This window comes from Diprion similis, chromosome 1 (genome assembly GCF_021155765.1).
Source record: "Diprion similis isolate iyDipSimi1 chromosome 1, iyDipSimi1.1, whole genome shotgun sequence".
Classification (NCBI taxonomy): Eukaryota; Metazoa; Arthropoda; class Insecta; order Hymenoptera; family Diprionidae; genus Diprion; species Diprion similis.
Window position 1 is genome coordinate 3,946,811 of NC_060105.1, and position 24,127 is coordinate 3,970,937.

Genomic DNA, 24,127 nt, shown 5'->3' on the forward strand with positions numbered 1-24,127 from the left:
TCTACGATTTCGGACTTTGGAGGTTGTTCGCCATCATCGAGAGAATTTTTGTAAATCTTTTCAGAATTTACAAAACGCTGCAAATTTTCGGCCTAAAAAAAATCATCACTCATATAGGGTTGGTCCAAGAAGTCCGAAAAAATTCCGAAAAATATTTCAGACGTGGAACGATAACACATCAAAAAATGGATCGAATGGGGGACGGTGAGGTCTGGAGGTGTACCGTATTGAGGTGGACAGCCTCATATCATGTGCATGGAGGGCACTGATAATATTTTACTACCATATGACCAAAAATGATAAATATAGATTGGAATATTCGTGTGCCGTTGATATCGAGTGAAAAAACAATGTTTTAAAGGAGAGAAAAATAAAATTCTTGACGAATACATAAAAAATGCGATTAATTAATTTACAAATCTGAAAAAAAAAATTCGTGTTGCAGTCTTGATTTTGAATAATTAGTCGTATTGATTTTGCGGTATCTAATCTTTATTCATGAAAAATAAATCAAACAGACTTTTTTGACAGAATTGATTAGCTTTCCATTTTTTTCTTAAGGTTTCTTATTAGAATACTAAATATATTATAAAATTAGGACAAATGTGATGTAACTAATCTTATCGTTGGGTCAAAGTTCCGTTTTGAATTGAACGAAACCGAATCATAAGTAAGACGTCAATGTTACGCATTATTCTATTATCTTTATCTCAATAAATAAATATATTACAGCATTACATTCATTATTCTGATAGTATTAGAATCACTCCGGGTATGGGGTCGGTTAAAACATTTTTGCCCAATTTAAAAAATTGCCTCCAGATATTTTTGCAGTGCAGATAATAATGCCACTATAGCCTTTCTGCATGAGTGGTCAAATAAGTAAGGTTCAATTAAAATATATTATGAATCGTGCTTAGTTGAAATTGTAGTCGAATATAGTGATTTTCTGGAAAATGTTTCAACCGACCCCAGTCTCTCGTACTTTGGTATTTTAGCGCCAATTCTTGAACCTCATGTGTGAATTCAATCTACTGACATTTTAGCGAAGTCGTTTTGAATAGCGTAAGTAACACGTGAGACACGTGACAAAAATGGATTTCAGATCAGAAAGGAGGTTCAGATGCTGAGTAATTTTATATTAAATTTGGAAATGGATGTATCATATAACAATCTTCGACTATTCAATGCTTCTCCTCCATTCAGCAACCGTCAGTTGTTCGTTCATCGGTGATACCACGGAGCTTGCTAGGACTGAGTCGCCTGTAATGACAGTCAAGTTCCTCCTGTGATGGAATAACTTCTCGAGTCAGCTCTAAGTACCTCTCAATTGGGCAGATGGTTTCACAGCCGGGTAACTGAAGTGTTTTTAGCTGTTCGGTTACGCCAGTCCACAGGATCAGCTGAGGGCAAAAAGATACTTTATGACGTTGACGCGACTGTCGAGAAGCCTCGATAGAAGCGGAAGTACGAGAGAGCTTTAGCGATTAGAATGTTGAAAGGAGAAATTTTACCCTGATGAAACGCTTTCCGCTTTCGTTCCGGAGCATTTCGATCATGACTGCGGTACCGAAGAGCGGAATTTTGGGTTCGCGGATTCCGTGAGCTGCCAGAAAAGCAGAAATAGTAATTCCGTGGCCACTGTAAAGGTAGATCTTCCGTGGATTTCCCTGCGTTCTGTTCAGCCGCATGTTCTCGATGAATTTTTTGACCAACGGTCCACCTTCCAGCCTCCTAATCTCTGGCGTGTAACTTCTAATATATATGGAAGACGAGATCAGCGAACTCGCTCATCTGGTCGAAGACAGCTTGCGTACACCATTCGGGCCAAGCAAGGTTCATTGACTTCTGCATGAGTAAGAGGATTGGTTAGTCCCGGTTACTTATATCTCACGCCTGATTGATTCTTACTTGGATACTCAGAAGACTTTGGATCTCGTAAATCGGTCTCGGACTCGTAATGTTGCGGCCAGTTTTTTCCGTGAGGAATTCAAAAAAATTTTTGTTTCTTGCAAACTGCTCTTGGAATTGTGGAAGTCACTCTATCCGAGAAAACGCCTCTTCAAATTTAAAGCAATCACGTATTATCTCGTTAAATGTTAAAGGCTTACATTTGGGGACAGTATGGATACGTTATACTAACTGTGGACATCTGTGGGCCTGGAGCAGGATGTCGATACTTAGCGGTGCGTAGTGAATGGGGATAGGCATCCAGAGCAAATCGGGGTTCCAGACTTGATTTGCTGAGGGGGGGAAAAGGGCGGCCAGGACCAGCTGAAGTGACGTCTTTGTACGATCGCAGTCTGAGCTTACGGCATGAACGTCAGTAGATACATGAACAGAACCCAGAAAGTCTTTGTACCGATCTTTCAGCACCATTCCGATTCGATATTCCCGCATCTTTCCCGTCTTTAAAGACAAAGCAATGTTCTTGGCGCAAGTCATATTCGTTTTATGCTTAGCAGGAGTACGTGGAAGATTGCAATAATTTGAACGCGTTTCATAAGTTTTTTTTCTACTTTTTGTGAGCGGTTTTGCAACTTACGTTTGTCAATTAGCCAATGCCCCACTCTTCGTAGGTGGAAATATTGTAGATGTCGTTTGGGTACATCTCCGCAACAAGTGGAGTTCTTTCCCCATGTCTGAATAGCTGAAAGAGAAATAAATACAGGATTTAATCATAGGAATAATTTGCTATCTTCGAGAATGATTGTATAAAAAAATATCTAAAGCAGATCGAATCAATTAGAGTTCTGATACTAATCGTAAACGAAAACACAACTGATCAGACAATTTTCTACTTGTTAGATTTTTTTCGTCTTGAATTCTAGTTAAAAGAAGAAGATAGAAGAATAATTAGTTTCCCTGTTTATATGGTCAACTCTTTACTCACCACCTGCACTTGGGTCACCTCTAGTTCGGCCCAATTTGGTGTGATAATTGAAAGCACGATCAGAGCGTTCGCTGCAATGATATTTCCTCGCATCTTGAGAAGCTGAAGTGTGATTAAAAAGCTCGTAATATAATCTCCGATAGTTGGTGGATACATGCTCGTTAATATCTGGCTTCTGAACAAATATTTTTCTACAATGTCAACAGTTCGATCACAGTGCTATCTGGTTGAGGTTATCGCAAAATATATTCATACCAATATTTTGTATGGCAATTTGATATGAAACTGACACATGTCAGCACAGAAATACGGAACCGCGTAATTACGTAAATACTCTGAACCTTATCGTTCAGCAGTGATTTTCTCGAGATCATTTCAATTCACTAACAATGACAAAGTAATTTTGTGTGTTACATAATTTGAAAAATTTCAACTACACCAAATAATTTACCAGAATTTTAAACAGATATGAACATTGCCGTTCAAGATCACGATAATTATAATAATAACAAATCTTTATTAATTTCATTATCAATGTTTGAAGTATGAGGAGTAAGCAAGGAAGAGTAGAGCTTTAATGCGATAATGCGATAACGAGGTGGTGTCGGGCAGCACCGTGAATCATTATATGCATTATCTCTCTTTATCTTCTTGATAATAGTCATCGCCTCGAAATTTCTTTGCAAAAACTGCCCGCAACTTGTCATTGCGAATTATAGGCTTTCTACAAAGTCCCATGTGCGGCCAACCATCTTTTGAAACTCGACCAAACAGCATGCATATAGACTCCGTGATCTCCTCAGGAAGTGCATGTACGTAATTTTGGAACGTCCCCAAGGCGACGTAAAGCCAGTGGCGAGAATACATTTCTATTTCTGGAACTAGTCTGTTCTAAGGTTTTATTGCGCCGGGGTGCGTGTTGAAGGACTCTGAAGAAGTCCCTCAAACTCCAGTTGAGGGAATCAGTTTCCCAAACGATGTACCACTGGAACGTTTATTTTCTTACCTTTAACATAGCGCCGGTTGTTCTTTGCTTGGATCTGAAACTTGTGCAAGTAGTGAGTGCCCCACAATGCTACAAGATCATCCCTCTCCAGAAATGTTTTACCAGTGTTTTACTTTCAGCTATGCAGACATGGCGACCGCGCGCCTCTCGAAAACTCCGCTAAGTGGTACCCAACGGATCCTTACATTAATGAAAAGTACGAACCAGGAGGATACGGTGGATTGACAGGGGTGAGTACAGTGTCGTTGATCGTTTTTCAAAATCTTTTACACCATTGTTTTGCAACAGGAGGGTCGTAACCGGTCCTTCGCCTTGGGTCAGTTCCTTCGACGAAAATATTTTCAACAATTGAACTTATCCGAGTACTCGGAGAGCCTGTTTAAGGCCCGTTCATCGAGCTCAGAACGATGTCTGCTGTCAGCGCAGGCTGCCTTACTTGCTCTGTTTCCGGACAATCAATCGATCCCGATTCATTATCAACGATTTTCAAAGGATCTGCTTTTTCTAGGAGTTTATATCTGTCCGCTAGTTGGGTGAGATTGATCAGGAATAATCTGAGAGGATTCGAGGATACATAAGTGGTGATACTTTTTTTGCAGCGCAGACAAGACTCTAGCCGAAAAAACTATTCAGGAATTAGATGATACGGGAAATTGGAATTCTCTGCGTGAATACCTCAGCCAACATTTGGGTCTCAATGCGACCAGATATCACGCTTTCATGCTTTACGACACGCTGACGGCTCAGGTAAAGCCTGAAAAGAATGAAAACATTATTTCAAGTTTCTGGTCTGTCGTCATCGTTAAATAAACGATTTCGTACTTTCAATGGTTGGCGATAGTTGTCATGAGTGCTTGTCTTCAGAGATCAATGGGGCTGCAACTGCCTACCTGGACGAAAAAGATGTACTTATCCGAAGAGCTTGAAATAACTGCCGCCTACGAATACCTTGTGCAAAGCTACACTTGGAGGCTTAAAAGGATAAATGGAGGTAGGCAGTGAATTCCGTTTCATCATCCCTTCCTGTACTGAAACATTGAAAGTAACGGAACTCACCCATATCAGTCGGAGCTTGCTTCATCTTCGAACAAGTTCCTTCACAATTTTCTCATATTTTCAAATTACATTCAAACAGTTCCATTCGCTTACTGATTGAATCCCACGTTCACAGGCATGTGGATCAGAGAGTTCATAAAAAATATGGATGACGCGGCGAGTGGAAAGAACTCGACCAAGATGCTTTTCTACATGGGACACGAGATCAATATAGCCGGTCTTCTTAGCGTGCTGGATAGTTTTTACCCCCACGTGCCGAGCTTCGGCAGCTGTGTTATTGCCGAGTTACACCGAGACTTTCGAAACGATCAGCACTACGTGCGAGTGGGTACATTGCTATGTACCTTGAAATCCCTTCTTCTCTATTATTCGTCATAGTTCCATTCTCTTCACTTCTTTATACTGCTTGTTTGACTATTTCCCCGTGTTGTTTCAGCTGTTCTACAAAAAACCCGAGGGACTTGCAGAGCTTTACATATCAGGGTGTTCGAACCCCTGTTCGTTGGTAGATTTGAAAATTCTTACCAGACACCTCACCCTGAGGGATCCATTTGTAGAATGCGGATTGACTGTTGATGAACCGTAAATTCATCTTGAGTAATTTTATATCCGTAATTTATGCGACTTATTTTTTACATTCATTAAAGGAAAATTGAGGGAATTTCTCACATACGTGTACATTATTAAATTTTCGTTAAGGAGCCGTCATTTGTAGACGGTCTACTGTTGAGCCTGCGTTTCCAGAAATGAAGACGTTGTAGCTCGATACAAAGCAAAATTGTCGAATGCGAGGAACTGGATTAAAATTCGGAATGTAGAACGTTAGTGTACTGTAATGATAATATATTGAAGTAAATATTTCCGTAAAGGTTTCGGAATATTTGTAATAAAAATTTGATACCAGAAAGGTCTTTCTTGGATTTATTATAATATAAATGTTATTGAATAATATCTTTTGTTATTTGTTGTGCGAGTTTATAATTATCTTCAATCTAACTTACAATAAATTGAATTGGTAAAAAATCAATCCCGACGAAGTAAATTATTCAAAAACCTTTCATTATAAATAAATTTTCCACCTTTTCTATGGGTTAGTGTATCAAAAAAATCATTCACTGTACGTTAATTAAAAATTTCTTAAACACTGATGCTCATGTGCGCCTTATTGCTTGCAACACACAACTGATATCGATGATCCGAGTTGCCTCAACTCTGGCGCTTTGCAATGCAACAATTATTTGCACCAAAGAAAATGATTTTGTTTGTTAACATTAGAGGTGGATTGTGAAAACCAGGTAAAATTATAAAAGGCGTTAGAATGTTTTTGCACTTAAAATAATAAGTAACAGCAACGCTTGTTAAGAATGTCGAGGAGCATTTCTTTTCAGATAAAAGATAACAAGAAGTTATACAATTGCAGGTTGTTAGAGTGCGCAGAGACGCATAGATCCACTGCCAAAGAAGGTAAGTCGTTATAAAAGTTTACCTTCGCGAAATGGTATTGCGTCTGAATGATGTCGACCGGGGTGTCGAAGGGGAGAAAAAGCTCTTAGAAAATATCGAATCTTTTTCCGACATCCTGAGTCTGACGTTGATGCCTTATTATCGGTTTATATATTTTATCTATTGGCCGTATCGCGACTTTTTCAGCTGCCTGTCTCATCGTTGGATACAATTTACGTCGCATTTGTTGTACTCATACATATACATTTGCAAAATGTCTGATAAATGAATGAATAGCGACAAAGGAAATTGTTAAATCAAGAAAAACGAATTCAAATTTCGGGAAAAGTATCGCGTTTCGTTTTTGTTTATCACTCAGTGACTTCGTAGATTGAAGTATGTGTATTTCGTCAGTATAACACAACGATCAAAATAATCTTAAATAGAAATGTTGCAGGTAAAAGAATATCTCTAGGTTCCGGAAACTACTTTTCTGCCTGTTAGTTTTTCTCAGATTTTTTTAATACAATTTTTTTTCCCTTATAATAATATACGATTTGTCGAATGCAAAGAAATCACTTTGCGTGGGCGTTAAATCGATGTACAATATGTATAAAGAAAAACATTTCGGGATATTGAACTATGATATATATTAGCTCGATTTTATTAAATATTTTTTTTTCTTCAAAAGCCATTTCTCACCCCGTCGTCTTGCTTGTAGCGTAAATTTCAGTTCCCTTGAGTTATGAATTATTAATTGGTAAAAATGACTGCGCTGCTACCACAGCCATGATCCATCAAAGGATATTTGAATTTTCGTATTTTTTTTCAATTCAGAGCGAAGAAAGAGGCACCGAAAAATCGAAACTTGATATTCAATAAGATACTCGTCAATTTTCGAAATTACTCATTTGTTATTAATGTTTATTAGTCCCTTGTTTTTGGTCTGAAATAAAATTTCAGCTCGATTTTGTACGAATTATGTGACAATGCCTCCCAATCTCATAAATTAATAATAATAAAATCACATGATTCGTACAGAATCGAGCTCAAATTTTATTTCAGACCGAAAAGAAGTTCACCGGAAGCCCAAGGCATTAATGAACATTATAGTACAAACAGATTCCATTCAACGTGTAAATCATCGGCGACGCATCTTGTACATTCCGTATAAGATTACGCAAACTTCTGTCCCATTCATCAGGATCCGATTTACTCTTGGGTAATAATTCAAAATGACGTGGCGCCATGACGACAGGACGATGAATCGCCGGGGCGGGAATTTAATTGTTCGTAGTCTCGGAGATAAAATTGCACAAGAAATTGCGCCGAAAGTGACACATTGAATTGAGCGATGAGAAGAAAAGCAAGGGAATTAGAACTCAGAAATGGCAAAAACAGACGAGACGAGATGAGGGGGAGACGCCGACGCATCGCGGAGGAAAAAAAGTTAGGAACAAGTAAGAAGTAATAGGAGAAAACAAAAATCGGGCTTCTCTTGTAGCGTGCTGATTTTTTTTTTCACAAAATTTATTTCACTCATTTTAGGGCTTACAAAGGATTATTTTCCAGTCTCACTGCACGCGTTGCCTTACAAGATAAGCTTTTTACTCCATTCCTGATAAATTGATTGACTTCAAGGAAAGGATAACTTGAAGGAGTGTAAGAGAAAGAAAAAAAAATTATGTAACAAAGTGAACATGATTTGACGATGACGGTTAAAAATTCTGCTACACTATAATCAGAAGCGTCATTATAAATTAATTTGATTCCGGTTGGGTTAGTCCTGGCTTGGGTGGATAATCGCAAAGAAAAAGATTGAGGCAACAGACAAGATGGGCTCTGCTCTAGTTTATATACGAGACGTGGGTAGACGTACAAACTAGACAAACTCGAGATGGATCTACTCGGAGTCACCGTATAATACGCTCTGCGATATACCGGGTGTCCGCAACAGAAATTTAACATTCGATCCAATTGAGCGTGCAAAAATATGCAAACAGAACATTAGATCAATGCGAGAGACAAACAGCTGCTGTAAATAACAGAAAAGTAGAAATCTATTATTCAAAATTAGCGCGTATTACCCAGAGTGCAACGTGAGGTGATTGATAAAATTTTTGGCCTCAATTTCAGCGACGTTTCCGTTTTTTTTTGGGTTTTTACGAAATCGGTAAGTTATGTGACGAATTTAAGGGAGGACTCAGCATCAATGGGTCGTTAGTGCCAACCGCCTGCAGTCTTTTACAGACCCTTCGTTCACCTTTATTCAGAGTTTTTCATTCGTCCTGTTATCCGCCCTCCGTCTTTTTCGGCTTTTCACTTAAGTTCTCAAGCGGGGTAGGGTAATCAGGCAATTAACGCGAGCAATCAAATATCAATTAGCATCGAATTAAGAACCTTTTCTCGAAGAAAAGATGCGAGTGAAGGAGAAAGGGATGGAGGAGGAACTCACCCCCCTTTGAAGATAAATCCATTGAATTTTTTTCACCGAGTTCCTGCTTTCACCTTTCGCCCTTCGCATTTCTCGCTTTCAGGCATCGATTCCTTTTCTTCCCACTCGATATCCTTACTCGCATATTTAGCATCTCCAAATTGTACCTACAGATATTGATTTTAGGCACATTTCTGTGCTAAGAGAAAGTACATTTTCAAAGTCAATACGTGTGATATAATAACATAATGTAATTAAATAAAGCTTCAAGTTTTCTCTCTTCAATTTAAGTTTACCTTCGCGTTCATTAAAACGATTATTAAACCGTTTATCACTCTGTATAAAAGTAGGAATAAAAAGAAAGAGCGAGAGAGAGAAAGAGAGGGAAGAAAGAAGAAATAACGTCTCGTAACTTTCCGGTCATTACGCAAGGCAGGTACTTTTATACAATTCTGTGTTTTTTTTTCTTCAACCTTATAATTAATTATTCCTTTTACGTTTAATAAACCAGACATTCTCGTTACAGCGGAATAATTTGATTGGCACATGCCTCGCCGTGCTTCAGTTAGGTAACAAATTGTTAATTAATTTTTTGTTTGCTCCCACCAGCGTGAAATCTAGCTGAAAAAGCACGAAAATATTTGAGACCTAATTTGTCGTCTTTCCGTCGGCCGTAACAATGTTCAAAATACAGATTAAAACACACCTTTCATTATTGTTGAAATTCTTTATTTTGTTATAGACAAAGTATCCAGGATCTCCGCGGGAGTTTTCGGCGAACATTACACGACACCCTTCACACAAACGAACGTATAAATTTTAAACAAACGTAATCGTGGAAATGGAGAATTGAAATTATCCAATTGAATGTAGGCCGGTTTCATATAAATTCTCGAATCTCTATCCTCTTTGCAATGAATTTCATAGAAGCCTTTTGAAAAATGTGCCATCGAAATGCATTGAACTTTTTACCTTCCCGGTCACAGGACTGCAAAACTTCACTTCTTTTTAGGACTTTTTTGCAGCTATTTTCCACCAATTTCCTCTCAAACTTTCGCTTGAAACGAAGAAGAAATTGTTACCTGCGTTATCGGTTTATTACGTTATCCACACGCAGCTGTTTTTGCACCCTCCTTAAATCTCAATCATCTGTCAAGTCTTCTTATTATTCTTCGATTCAGATTTATCGACACACGTGTCGGATTGTAAGGAATTGTTTTGTTGTTATTTTTTTTTATTTTTTGTCGTAACTTTTGTCACTCGCGGAGTTGAACAGCTGGAGTTAAAAAATAATCGACTTAGTTAAATTTTCACCAGAATTTTGATATCTCTTTTTCGTTGCACGAATTATTTTTTTTCATTTTACTTTGCGTGTGCGCGAGTTAATCGATTATTATTTTCTTCAAACGTTCGAGTTATTTATTAAATTTAAAAAAATTCATTGGCATCATAATTATTTATTACACTCACATGTGTAGGTGAAAATGTGAAAATAATTATGACGCGTGGCAGATCGATCACACGTAATTATTTTATAAATAAATCCTGATTGAATTTTGGCAAGATTAATTATTATCTGTAAACATTTTATGATCTTACTCTCGGATCGGAAATAAAATGATGACGTTGTGTGTGTGTGAATAATTTTTGAACAATATTATACAATAATAACTTTGATATAAATAAAAATTATTTCATCGGTATAACCTACGTAACAAATTTCATATACATATATATGTGTGTATATTATATATTATATGTACATATATATGTATATAATATATATATATATATATATATATATATATATATATATATATATTTATACATCATACTATATAATATAAATAATTTATTTTATGAATATCACTCAACACTGTAAATCGCTTACAAGTATTTTCTTCCTCCACGCCGTGACAATCATTCAACTAATTGAATTTCGCAATTGTGTCAAAATACTACTAAAACACTCTTCGTTTTCACCTACGTCGTTAGCTAAACAAATTATCGTCTTTTATACGTCTATACTCAATTCTCTCTTTTATCAACTTACTAGTTACCTTACATTTCATAGAGTTTCATTATACATATTGTTTATACAACGTTACAATTACTGTACAAGACACGCGAATTGGAAAAAGACCAGCCTTACCGTTCATACAACAATATACGCTGCAGCAAATTTTTTTCCAAAACCAGTTTTTTCAATTTTTGTATTTTCTAAAATGTTTTTCAGTGTTCGTTGATTTCTTTTCTTTCTTTTTCCTTTTTTTTTTTTTTTTTTTTTTTTTTACAAATTCACGTGTTATTATTATTATTATTATTATATTCATCCACTTCCTAACCCACATTATCGCACATTATCCATTTTATACAACAGGTAAGTGTATTATGCAACGTAATACACGACGTTATTATAATTTATTTTAACCAATTAGGTGCACTGAAGTTCGTTGCTAGTGTCGTTTCGATAATTTTTTACACTGTATTATTTGTCGTAAAGAGAGAGAGGGAGAAGAAACGAGAAAAAAAAAAAAAAAACAACAACTTTGACTAGCTAATTATGAGACTTCGATTTTTGTTACAATATTTGTCGTTTCTGTATTTGATTTCTCTTCACTTTCACTTCCAGTGTCTCTGATTTTCTTTATATATCCTTGCGTTTCTTCCAATTTCCATTCATTCACCATTATCTTTTTTCTGTTTTTTTTTTCTTTCTTTTATGTTCACAACCCTGCGGTTGATTATCCGTGCAATAGGCATTGAGCATACCTACAATAACAATGCCGAACGAATAGGAAGAGTCTCAACCTTCACCCCGCAAATTACGAATGAACGAGTTCAACACTTCGGGGAGGATTCACCCCCGGTTCATTGCGAATAGTCCGAGTGTTTAATCGGCAACGTTCCCGACTCCTCGCCACCGATTTTCACCATCTGCTATAAGCACGTCTCCTTTTGGTCCACGTTGACGACAAGGGCCGAGGCGCTCGAGGGGATGTTTTTTTGGACGGGAACCCCGGTGGGCACCTCCTCCAGTATTGGTCAAAGGGTCGTCGTCCGCGAGACAGCGGCCGATGGGGGTGGTGGCGGGGGCGGCGGGGGCGAAATCACCACGTCGGGTTCACCGGCCAGGTCGCAGTCGAACCTCCAGAGAATGCTCTCAGGGTGGTCACCTCCTGCGGAAATTATTCGAGGGTCAGTAAGCGTCGAACCGACGTTTCGTACTCTCGCTCTGCCAACTTTGGATTGCTTTTGCTCTGCGGGGGGCGGCGAGAAGACACTAGAAAGCAACTATGCAAGCTCTCCGATGAGACTTGAGGGTGCAGAGAACGGTTCAAGTCGGAACTCCGAAGCTCTGCTAGCAAGCTTGTTAAATTTTTTCGAGTGCGAGTGCATCCAATTTTTAATCGACGATACCGAAATAAGTTTTGAACAAAAAATATGTTTTACGAAATTGGAAAAAAATTCGACTGGACGAATAATTTTAATTAAATTTTAATATCATTTTCTAAAAATTTCACAATTTCACCCCTGCATCCAAATCGTAATTTCATCTAAGAGCATGCGTTTCAAAAAAACTGACGTGGGTGAAAATTTGGAGAGATCAGACTGTAGACGAGTGACAAAATCAAATTTTCAAAGACGTGAAAATCTATTTAACAGTATTCAAAAAAATTCTATATTCCATTTGTAAAAAAGTAAAATTGTAAAAATAAGATCTTAGTATATATTATTAAAAAATAAATTCTTCAGAATTTCGAAATACTCTTAATTATTTTGACGATTTTATATTATTAAATCTTTCTACACTGTACAAACAGTTTACATATTTCATGTTTATATACTTGAACTTTCTCCATTTCAAAAGTTTGATAAAAACATTATCCCGTTTTCAAAAACTCGATATTACGACCCTCCTATTTTCGAATCTTCCAACATTTTCACCCCCGCCTTAAGAGATAACTCGAGGCTGTAAGAATCGGCGCTATATCGCAGCTGAGTGGGTATTTCTCAGGTTTGCAGAATCCACAGGGTGTCTCATCTTAACCAATCCAGTAAAATCTCAATCTCAATCCAGTCAAGTTCAATCAAATCAATCAAAAAGTAAAAAACAAAGTATACCGTTAAGTTTAAAAAAACCCCAAATTGACCTTCCTTCCACCCCCCTTCTGACGTTGCAACATTTCTCCGCAATTACTTATTGTTAGTCACTCAGACTTAGTGTTCTCGATATAACATTTGACTGGATTAATTGAAATTAGACACCCCGTATAACATAACTGACCTTGAGCCAAGCCGATGCCGGAAGAGTCCCGCCTCAGCCTCGGGGGTGGAGGCTGATGATGCTTGTGCGTGTGAGTGTGAGAGTGGCCGTGGGCGTGGGTGTGATGCCCGTGGGTGTGGGGCGGCGGGGGCGGGAGGAGGGGGGGCGGCGGGTGAGTGTGCGTCGAGGGGGTGGTTCTGGTGCAGGACTGAGGTTGCAGACGAGGTGGAGGCCTGTGCTAGGTGTTGCCCCCGACTCGTCCAACCCCCCTGCATGTGTCCGCTGCTTCGAAGCTCAATGACTTCTTCATCTCCGTCATCGGCAACGCCCCAGCCTCCTGCTGGGAATCATTTACCAGTGTTAGCCATATCGAGCCGTTCGTTAGATATTCGCGGGGGTAATCTGGTTATTTTTCAATTGATAATTAATTGTCACCGTGAAAGTTACCGAGAAGCGTGTTTATTAATTAGGGTGTCTCTTATTTAGGGTGTTGACGAATTTTTGCTGCCCTACTCTTCAGATCAATTCCAAATAATTGGAAAATAATTACCTAATTTTTTCCAGAATTTCACCTCAATTCTAAGATAGTCCATTTTGTGGTCGAAGTTTCTTATGGAAATAAGATGGGATAAACTTTTTTTCTCAGTATATATTTTATTGTAAAAGTAATGATGTTAAAAAAAAATTTGTAACCGTGAGGTTTTAGTCGGCATTAGTGCTACTGTCGTCTGGGAAAAAATTCCCATAATCGTAACACGCAATCTCAACGAATTGCACACCCTTGAAATCTGACTTTTTTTTGCATTTAGAGGAAGTGCAATTTGTCTAGATTTGCTGGTATCGTGATTTCAAATTTTTTTAAAGATATTAGTACTAACGCCCACTAAAACCTCGGAGTTACAGATTTTTTTAAATATCATTACTCTCGCAACAAAATATATACCGAGGAAACAACTTTTCCTCATGTTACTTCCATAAGAAACTTCGACCATAAAGCGGACTTTTCCAGAGTTGAGATAGAAATCTGAAAAAATTAGGCAATTGTTTTCGAATTATTTGAAGTTGAGGGTGGGAGGGCGAAAATTTGTCAACACCCCAAATAAGGGACACCCTAGTGTTTACGGTTAGGACGTACAAAAAAAAAAAAAAAAAAAAAAACAACTCTCCCTCGGTATTTTAACTTTTTGTCTTTGCCAATAATTACGCTTAGTTTTCGTGAACGGAGCAACGAGAGGGTGGAAAAAACCGAAATCGATATCGGTTAGAATCGATGATTCATCCGCAGTTGAAGGATCGCGGTTTATTCATCAGGGTGGAAGATTCTCTGGGAGGAAGAAAATTTCCATATGAATCTGGCAACGACGCGACGACGCGACGAGTAGACGGGATAAAAAGCGGCGTAAACCGACGCCCGAATTTGCTAGGATCATCTTCTTAGTGACACGTGTTTCCGTTGTTCGATGTTTCACAAGTACAAGACACAGTCTCCTGCGGTTATCCCATAAATATCTTTATATCCTTCACCGTGAATGCGATCTTGAAAATTTTACCTTCCGAATGATTTTCAAACGAAGAGGAAAAACGAATTTCTCCAAGAATCTTCTTCGCAGGGATCAAACCTGAAGAATATTTACAGTTAAATCCCTACTGAGCGTAGTTTCTAAAGGTATTGTGTGAGATTAGTCTGGTTCTATCGACGTCGATGAATTCCGTGAAGCGAGGCACCTATACATACACACACACACACACACACACACACACACACACATAGCTAACAGGGAAGAAAGGATAAAGAAAACTTTGATCTCTCTTTGCACTCGTCCTAGCAAGGCAAGGCAAGCAAAAATAAACAAAACAAAAATACAACCACCCCCACCCTCCCTTCCGCCATCTAAGAAAAAAAGAAAAAAAAAATGCGAAAAGAAAAGAAGATACCAATATATACGTCGTATATTGCGAAAAGAGCGAGAGTGCGAAAACGAGACAATAAAATTGTGCTGAATAAAAGCGAAACGCTTCGAGGGAAGTTCTCTTATATATATATGTATATCTATTGAAACTTGATAACATTTAACGCTTGACGGGGTCCAAGTTCACCCTTTGTTCTCTGCCCATGGTACTCATTGTTCTCTTGTACTTTATATTTCTTTTCCCACCGCGGCCCGTATTATCGCAAAGACAAACACACAATACGTGAGTACTTCACCCGCTCGTTTGCTGAATATATGTATATAAATACATGTATGTATATATGTATATTTCAGCACGTTCAGAATTATCCCAGGCCTGAAACCCTTTGCAGAATTTTGGAAGAGAGATAGAAGCTCGTATACTTTATGGGTGAAACTTTTCTCGTCTTTGCCAGGAACGTAGCTTTTATGTATGTATGTATGTATGTATAGAGAAATCAATCGAAGGGATCAGCTGCCTTTTTTCGAGGTTGAAAAATCGCCTCTGGTCTTCATGAGAAAATTTTTTACTCTTTTTTTTCTCACTCTCTCTCTCCCTCTCTCCTTTTAAATCTAATAAATTTACCCTGAAATTTTTTCACCGCCATTTATATTTTCCATTTTTAATTCGCATCTATGAATATGAATAATAGTAGGTTGAACAGAGAATAAAAAAAGATAAGAGAGAAAAAAATAAATAAATAAATAAAAATAGAACTTGGCGCTGAAACGTGTATTTTTCTTTCGAATTTTTTTTTCATGAATATAAACTGTTTCTCTTAAAACTTGCGAGTGCCGGCTCCTTGGCTCTCATTAATTTTAACCGTAAACCATAAAGCGCTCTTTCTCCCGTCAGCAAGGACTGGCGCCTCGACTTCATCAGGTTTTTTTTACTACAACGCGACTCTAAATTTCATCCCTAAACTGGGGGATCTTGGCTTCCGTATTTCGTTAGCCTACCTCTAATTCCGGCGGAAGATTACTCGCACTATTTAATTTTCTCCTGTTCCCGTACTATTCAGATCAGTCGAATGGATTAGAATTTCGGTGATGAAATTTTTCTCTCAATTTTCTTTGTTCCCAGGTTCGCTCCGTCAAATTAGCTCAAATATAATTTCAAAAGGGATGATAGAAGAATATGTTTTTTCTCACTCTTAATCAATCACCTGCAAAGCTCGCAATTTTGACAAGAATAGAATAACAAGAATTTTCAAGGTAAAAGGCAATTCTGCGAGACGAAGCTTTCGGCACACATACAAGAATTCGCGGTCGTGTCTTCCTCAATTTCCGACTTCATTTCCGTTCCTCTCTCTCTCTCTCTCTCTCTCTCTCTTTTCCTCGACTTCGACCGTGTTTCGTCGAGCAAGTAAGTAAGTAAGTAAGTAAACGCCAACAACAATTACTTCGATCCGAGCACCCGGCAACTTCCTCCGCTGCACGCCTTCTGTTAAGCTATGCAAATTCCTGCCATTTCGAATATCCTCCTTCGCTCCTCCGCGCTTCCCTCTTCCGTTCAGCTGAGAATGCAGCTTTCCACCTTGCATGTGCAATTATCAAACTGGAAAAGGCGATCCTCGAGTTATTTCAACCGAGAGCCACGATATGAGTATCGCAGCAGCGAAAGCCGTGCAGCGCAAGCTTTTCTCCGTTATCATAGGAGAAAATTCGAAATGTATAATCAGGGCAGCCGCCCATTGTTTCGCCAAAAGGGTATACCTACTCCGTCTGGGAAAACAACCCTCCGGTTTAACATTTCCACTATTTTTATACCTCCCTCTACTCTTTTTTTTATTATTTATTTTTAATATGCAGAGGCAAGAAAAGAGCGAGAGAGAGAAAGAGAGAGAGAGAAGGGGGGGAGGAGGGGAGGGGGGAGGCAATTCTTTTCAAATTTTATCCTTGGCCCCATTTCTTCTCCGCCGTTCCGGATCCGGATTCTACGACGATTTTCCCCGAATCTGTCGACTCCGCAGCTGCCGGCCTGTTTTGAGGCTGACAAAGCGTTTCCTAATAGCCTGGCTGCAGGCAGTGATTTATTTGCAGCTTCTCGATTTGTCTGGATTTTCAAAGGCACCGCGTTAAACTCGAGTGGCGAAAAACGACTTGATTTTCAAATACATCTCGCAATTTTCTTCACGTTCGCAAGTTGAAATTAAACCTGTTAAGTTTACACTTCTCGATAACTTTGGCAAGTGCGACAAGTGAGTTGATTAAATACGTGTTCTAGTTGCAAGTAGTTAAATCAATTCATTTCCAATCTGTGCTTCCAAAAAGAAGTTAAACAAAAATTTCATCAAACACGGATAATTTCTGTGTAATTAATATATAACATCATAATTTTTTTTTTTTCTCAGCGCATGCAATCGAGTCGCGATTATTACTATGATGCAAATTCAAGCTGCACACCGAATGTTCCATGTGTATGTAAAAATGCAGCACGGGATAAATCGAAACAAAACAACAACAAAAAAAAAAGGTAACTCATACCGTGTACGTATAAACTAATGGAAAATTTTAATTCTTGTTGCTAAATTAAATTGCCTCGATAACTTCTGTAATTTCATATTTGCCAATTCTGCGGTAAACAGTGTCTGCCTACTACGTTATCCCGTTCTGCATGATTGGATAAATTAATCCATCGCTTACACAAAATTTATACATTTACATATATGTAGCCAATATTTAGTTAATATACAAACGACAAGTTATATTACACAAAAAAAAACAAACAAAAAAAAAACGAATATCGGAACGAAATGCGAACAATCTATAATATACACAACCCCAATATGCAATAAAATATAATATATTGAAACATATAAATATATATATATATATATATATTGTAAACGGTTACTTTCATCGTGCAAAATGCAAAATAGTAGAATAAAATTGACTGAAAACTTTTTTTTTTCCATCCATACGCATAAAAAGTGATGCGTAGTATGAAAAAGAAAGAAATAACAGTCAAAATGCAATATGCAAGTTAGAATAAAATTGCGTTCTCTCATTTCTTGCGAGGTAAAAACTGCTTTTTATTTTCCATTCTCGCAAGGTGAATCAAGCATCAAAAAAATTTTAAAATAAAATCATGGAAAAACGGATCCAACGATGCGCTTAGGCACTCTTCCATCGCGATAATACTCCCTTCGTTTACTCTTCCCGTCATATCCGCGACGAGTTCCCGTGGATCCGACGACTCGAGGTAGAAAAAAAAAATCAACGACCGCGAACAAACAAGGATCATGTCCAAGTTATACGTGCGTAGGTACGTACATATGTGTGTACGCATACGTGCAACACACTCATCCGTCTATAAAGTAGTATTTGTAGGTATGTAGGTATATGTAGGTACGTGTAAAGACGGGCGAAGGGATGCGGATGACTCCCACGGGAACTCGCTGCGGGTCGGGCAGGACGCGACTTACACCATTTAGTCGAGGCAGCTCGATGCTGGGTACGTATGTGGTTTCTTCGCGAGCGCAGTATCTTCCTCTTCGAATCGAAGCACCAGGGCTGCACCTCGGACATGGAAGATGGCCCTCGCGGGATATCCGCTGTTTCGTCGCAGGCTTCTGACGGGAACCGCATCTCACCGCGAATCTTAATTCCGAGGCCATTTCGGCGCAGAGTGACTGCGGTTTTTTTAATTTTTTTTTTCGGTGGGTTTTTGTTGTTGTTTTGTTTTTTTTTCATTTTGTTCAGCAGCAACAGCAGAAGCAGCGGATGCGATGCAACGATCAGGAACACAACGATATATATACACGTACACATACACATAAATTTCAACAGTTACTATCTCATTAGTAATACACATGTGGGGTGGGGTTGGAGTTCAGAATTTGAAAAGTTCCGAAAGCGCCTGATTTCTGATTATTTGGTGGCGAAACTTGAAGTATAAGGAAATCAAATCTTTGAAAAAACGACAGAGTTTCGAATGGTCGGAAAATCAACGGGTTACAAAGTTCTGAAATGCTAGATTCCAAAAATTCAAGTTACGATGGAGCGAAAATGGGAAAAATAAAGTTTCGATAGGGTAAAATTGCGAAAATTGAAATATACTCACACAGTGTAGTTTATTCAACGAGTGGGGGTAAAAAATGAGGAAAACCGGAAATCAGAATCACCAGGATTCCGAATGTAAAAATATCGAAAATCCAAAAGAAAGAAAATCAAAGTAACCGAGCTAGAAATTCACGGAACTGAAGATCTTCGATCACTCGGAATTTCGATGTTTCGGGTTTTCAAATTTTTTTTTGAATTGTCAATTTGAAACCATTCGAAATTTCGATCTTTCGTCAAAGTTTGATTTCTTTACTTTAAGTTTAGCCACCAAAAAATTCAGAATTCGGCACTTTTGGAATTTCAACCCCACCCCACACACACACACATATATAATATATATATATATAATATAACGATACAATTTGTATAAGAAATAATGATAATACGGACACGGCACAAGACGATATTTATACAATTATTTAAACAGCGAGACGAAATTTATGAAAAATAAAATTGAATAATTATCGTGCAAAAACATATCGTGTATTATCATTACAAGGGAACTGAAACTGTCTTCATTATTTTTCTCTCTCTTTTTCTCTGGATGTGTACTCACAAGATTATCAAATTAAATTAATAACAGTTCCCCTGTAATATATGTCGACAAAAAATTGGCGATTCCTGAATTCATTACGATTCGATAATAACTCGCCGATTTTGGGTCTTGCATTTTTTTATTTTCACATTTTGAAATTCACCGATCGGGCTCAACCTAAGTTGAAAACGAAGCAATCGTGCACTTCCGGGTTTTGATACTCACCCTGTCGGACTGGGCGTGCTTTTTCGAGTTCCAGCAGAACTCGAGAATCGCAACGAGAATCGCGAGGGCGAGTCCGCAGAGCAGAACGACGAATACTCCACCTGGAACAAGGTATCTCGGGTTTAATATTCGGCTGCAGCTCACGCAATCCTTACTTTCGTGCGAACCGTGAACCAGGAATAAGGAGAGAGAGAGAGAGAGAGAGAGAGAGAGAGAGACAGAGAAGTCTGCCTGGTTCTAAGCTTGCGGGGGAGGATTCCCCGCCATTAGTCAAAATTTACAAAGACGTTCGGACCTCACGATTTGCATTCAAATAACCGCGTTCCGGCTCTAAATTCCTCTTCGTGCCTGCACCCGGGGTTCAAACAGGCCCAATTTCGGCGTCAAGGGTGCTCAGGCATTGATATTATAACTTGAAACAAAACTCGGTGTAATTTGCGAGTGCACACGGGATCGGTGAAGGTTTCTAAAACTTTCCCCGGAACGTGAAATTTTGTTGTTGTCGAAAAAAAGGGAAAAAAAAAAAAAAATTAAAAAATTCACCCATTTTTCGGCTTTTGTATCAGTTTCATAAATTCATGTATTATGTAAACTAGGAAAAATTGCTAAAACAGCGATATTTTGTAGGTCGAGAAGAGGCGTCGACGCGTCCCTTTAATTTCGGAGACCCTAGGGTCCAGGGGTCGCGGATTAATTGAGTTATCGAGTGAGGGGCGACGGTGGGTCTCTCTTATACCCCGTCGAGGCTTTTCATCCCTTTATTGAGGTGCGGCGGTCTCCAGGAAGTCGGCGTCGTCCGTCATTCGGCGATGATTCGAACGATTTACTGCCAAGCTTCGGGCTCGCGGGGGTGGCGTGGTAAAAAATATATAGGCGGCTTTTACCCGAGCGCGGTTATATTCGCGATTGAGATCTGTTAATGCCCGTCGTTGTCTGCGAAGAGGGAGGGAAAATGGAAGAAAGGCGGGAAAGGTAAAAATAGGCGGATAGAGAGAGAGAGAGAGAGAGAGGGAGAGAGAGAGAGAAAAGGGGGTGGGAGTGGAGAAAATTGTAATATGATACAGGTGCTGATATCTCCAAGTGCGCGTGGCTTTCCCCGGGTATAAAAAAAGCAGCAAAAAGAAGAAGAAGGGAAAAAGAAAACGGCGAGAAGAGCAAAAAAAAAAAAAAAAAGAGGGAACTTATGGTACTTTGAAAGATTGAAACGTCGGCTTTGCCCGGAGGATTTCCGTACACCGGAGGGGAAAATGATCCGTGTTAAAAGTACTTGTGTCTATATCATGGGGGAGGTAAATTTTCACCGCGTATTAAGGCCACGTGCAGCCCGGATGTAAGATTCGATTTCGCCATGGTCGAGAGAGCCTGCGAAACCTCCGATCGATCCTTGTTCCTACATTATTGTAAACCCTTCGTTCTATGCCTTACACGCTGTACCTTATATACTTTAACCTTCCAGCCTGAAACGTCAGTTTGGATTTAATCGCGTGTAAAAGCTTCGTCGGTTTGTAGGTACACGCTTTTTGCCAACCGTTAGATTGTTCAGCGTCGTACGGATTTTCAACAATTTTACTTTTTCTCTTGAACGACGTCCCCGGTTTTCGGTGAATAATATTTCACTGGAAAGGAGAAAAAATATATATTCAACCAAGTATATGTATGCGACGTTTCATTCCAACTCAGTAAACGATTGACCCTGACATTTTTTATTTTCAACGCGAATTTGATCCTAGGAAGGTACAAAACCTCTGAAAACCTCCCACATAAATATAACGGAAGTGGTGAAAAGAAAAAAAGAAATAAAAGTCATTTCCACTCCGAAGTTTGTGTGACGATTTTATAAATCGAAAACCAAATAATTTCATCAGTGGTTTTTGAGAATCAAATGTTAATTCGTTCGAAAACGGTTCGTTCGAAAAAAAGAAGAGAAAAAAGATCGCAAAAATTTTTGTGAGAATTCAGGCTTTTTATTATCATAAGAAAAACCCTTGGAGAGAGAATGAATATTTTATGGTAAATCCTTTACTGAGTTGGATCAAATTACCGCATAATATATACTTGGTTAAATGTTTTCTACAAAAAGAAAAAAAAAAAGATCGACCGAAGCTTGCATGAATAAATCTCACAACGATTTTTTATAATTTATCGAATACATCTAAAAAGCAAAACTTTCGTTAAGACGTTGGAATTCGAATTCCGCGAGTCAAATCTCGCCGCTCGATTTGTTTGTTCGAACTCGCGACGGTTAATTATCGGCAAAACGTTTGAATCCGCGAGTCGAAGGGGTAGAAATAACAGCATTGAAAGCCGTGTAAATCGAGAGGGGTGATATTGGCGAAAATGTCGAGTTTGTAATATCTCGGTGAGTTTAAACGGGGAATAGGTATAAAGTACGGTTCGCATGGCGCGGAATTCGCGGTTTGAATATAAATCCGCGTCGCCGGAAATCACGGTACCTACTGTAGGGGTGAAAGATTTTACCTCGGTCTTTGGCCCGCCCTTCGGGACGAGTTCCGCGCCCTTTGACCCTGCGGAATATTTTAGGCTCTATACCTATACAGTCTCGACGCGTACCCCTAAGCCGGGAGAAAACCGTCAGGCTCCACCCGCTGGTTGCCACTATGTATTCATGGTGCGGGCGGGCCGCGACTTTATCAAAAGTTGCCCATTTTTCCGCCGTCCGGATCCGCGACGCCGTCCCCCCGCGGCGTCGCGATGCGACCACCCCTCCCATGCATCCGGGTGAAACCCTACCATCTTCGTGTCCCACACCCTCGGCGCAAACCGCAATCGATATCGTCATTCTTCGTGGACCGAATCGCAAACGTCGATTCTGTTGCTCGTGGTGAAATTATAGGTAGCGATGTGTATTGTTGCAGGTTGTATTTGTGTTCATTTTCATATTGCGGGCTTCTGATTGCTGTTATATCGGTGAGTGGAGAAAAGTTAAGGGTGGATCGGGATCGTGTTTATGGTGCAGGAATTAAGGTGACTGTTTAATCATGAGGGGCGTGAATTTTTTCGCCCTTTTTATTGAATCGAAATTTTGAAATTAGGGTTTCCACGCCGCACATCACGTATATGAACGAGAAATTAAGAAATTCGAAATGGATAATATTTCGCAATCGTTATTAAAAATTTTTTACATTTTTTACCGTTAAACTGATGGATGGGTACCGTTTAATTTCGTCAATATACGTGATGGAGAAATTTTACTTTTAATTTGCTAATCTTATTCTTCATGCGCAACACTCTGTGTAACTAAACGGAAAATTTTCTTTTCGACAAATTTTTAATACTAAAATGATGATTTCAATTTCATCCACACATATGCTAACGATTTTACGTTATTCACAAAATAAATAATTCAGTTATAATTTCATAATTTTTTCTTTCAGTTAAAGTAAGAAAATTTAATCCACAAGTAGAAAAAAAACCAGAAACAATAATGTATGTCCTATAATTCGAAGTTCCAAGGAATCAGCTAAAGGATGTGCAGGAAATATCCCAGAAAATTCAGAAATTTATAGAAACAATTTCAAGTTCTGTCGCGGTAAGTACAAGGTGCGAAAAGGTTGGGTGGATGGGTAAATTTGCATAACTTCAGGATGTCGTGATTTAGGCGATTGTCATCGCGAAGCCGGAAGTGGAAACTTTCACTTCCGTTACCGACGCCTGACCGAGCGTACGAGCCGAGCAGGTACCTGCACATCCTGCGACAAGCGGTTTTCCACATCATTAAAGGTACTTCAGACCGTTTCCGGTTCACCAAAAGGCTTCAGGGTTTCTCCTCATTGCGCGAAAGACGAGCAAACAATTATTAAAGAATTTGTACGTAACGAATACGAGAAACAAAATGCCGTGTAGCGTATGAATAGAAATCGCATTTTAATTACAGAAAATAACAGCGATGATGATGATGATGGTAAAGTTGAATATCAAGACTGTAACACGTTCCTTAGAGAAAAGATGGAAGTAAGGAAAGAAATGAGTAGAAGACACGTCGACGTGCATGCGTGTTTACCCACGTGTGTAGGTATAGATATGGCATAAAGTTGAAGGTGCAAGTGTCTCCTCACCGATGTTCTCGACGCCAAGAGCGTTGGCTTTGCTCTCCTTGCTCTTCTCGTCCCGATTGCAAACGTCGCCGGTGTTTTTCCACCACTTGTCGTAGAGTATCTGAATCACTCCCTTTTCCTGTAGCTCCAAGATGGCCAGAGATATTTTATCCCGCCAGGGCGAACCTGCGGTTGAAAG

At 38.9% G+C, this 24,127-nt stretch overlaps 2 protein-coding genes and 1 pseudogene across 11 annotated transcripts in view; 1 reads left to right on the forward strand and 2 right to left on the reverse strand.

Annotated features, from left to right (window-relative positions):
- Positions 1-870: 870 nt before the first annotated feature.
- LOC124409027 lies at positions 871-3,760 on the reverse strand (annotated as a pseudogene).
- Positions 3,600-5,617, forward strand: LOC124409036 (venom acid phosphatase Acph-1-like). Its single transcript, XM_046886431.1, has 7 exons — positions 3,600-3,951; positions 4,019-4,129; positions 4,188-4,432; positions 4,493-4,646; positions 4,764-4,890; positions 5,071-5,279; positions 5,392-5,617. The coding sequence occupies exons 1-7, from the start codon at positions 3,871-3,873 to the stop codon at positions 5,539-5,541; spliced, it is 1,077 nt and encodes a 358-aa protein (XP_046742387.1). The 5' UTR covers positions 3,600-3,870; the 3' UTR covers positions 5,542-5,617.
- Positions 5,618-11,884: 6,267 nt separating this feature from the next.
- The window catches only part of LOC124405513 (glutamate receptor ionotropic, kainate 2), an 88,208-nt gene continuing 75,965 nt past the window's right edge, over positions 11,885-24,127 (reverse strand). For 4 of the 10 annotated variants that reach the window (XM_046880479.1, XM_046880461.1, XM_046880488.1 and 1 more), the window contains 5 exons: positions 23,950-24,114; positions 19,874-19,974; positions 18,479-18,683; positions 13,121-13,439; positions 11,885-12,011 (listed from right to left, as the gene is read on the reverse strand). In XM_046880479.1, the coding sequence (XP_046736435.1) occupies positions 12,005-12,011; positions 13,121-13,439; positions 18,479-18,683; positions 19,874-19,974; positions 23,950-24,114 (797 nt within the window). In that variant the 3' untranslated portion in view covers positions 11,885-12,004. Of the gene's footprint in view, positions 12,012-13,120; positions 13,440-18,476; positions 18,684-19,873; positions 19,975-23,949; positions 24,115-24,127 lie in introns of those variants that run through there. The other 6 variants (XM_046880497.1, XM_046880515.1, XM_046880470.1 and 3 more) reach the window with 5 other exon arrangements.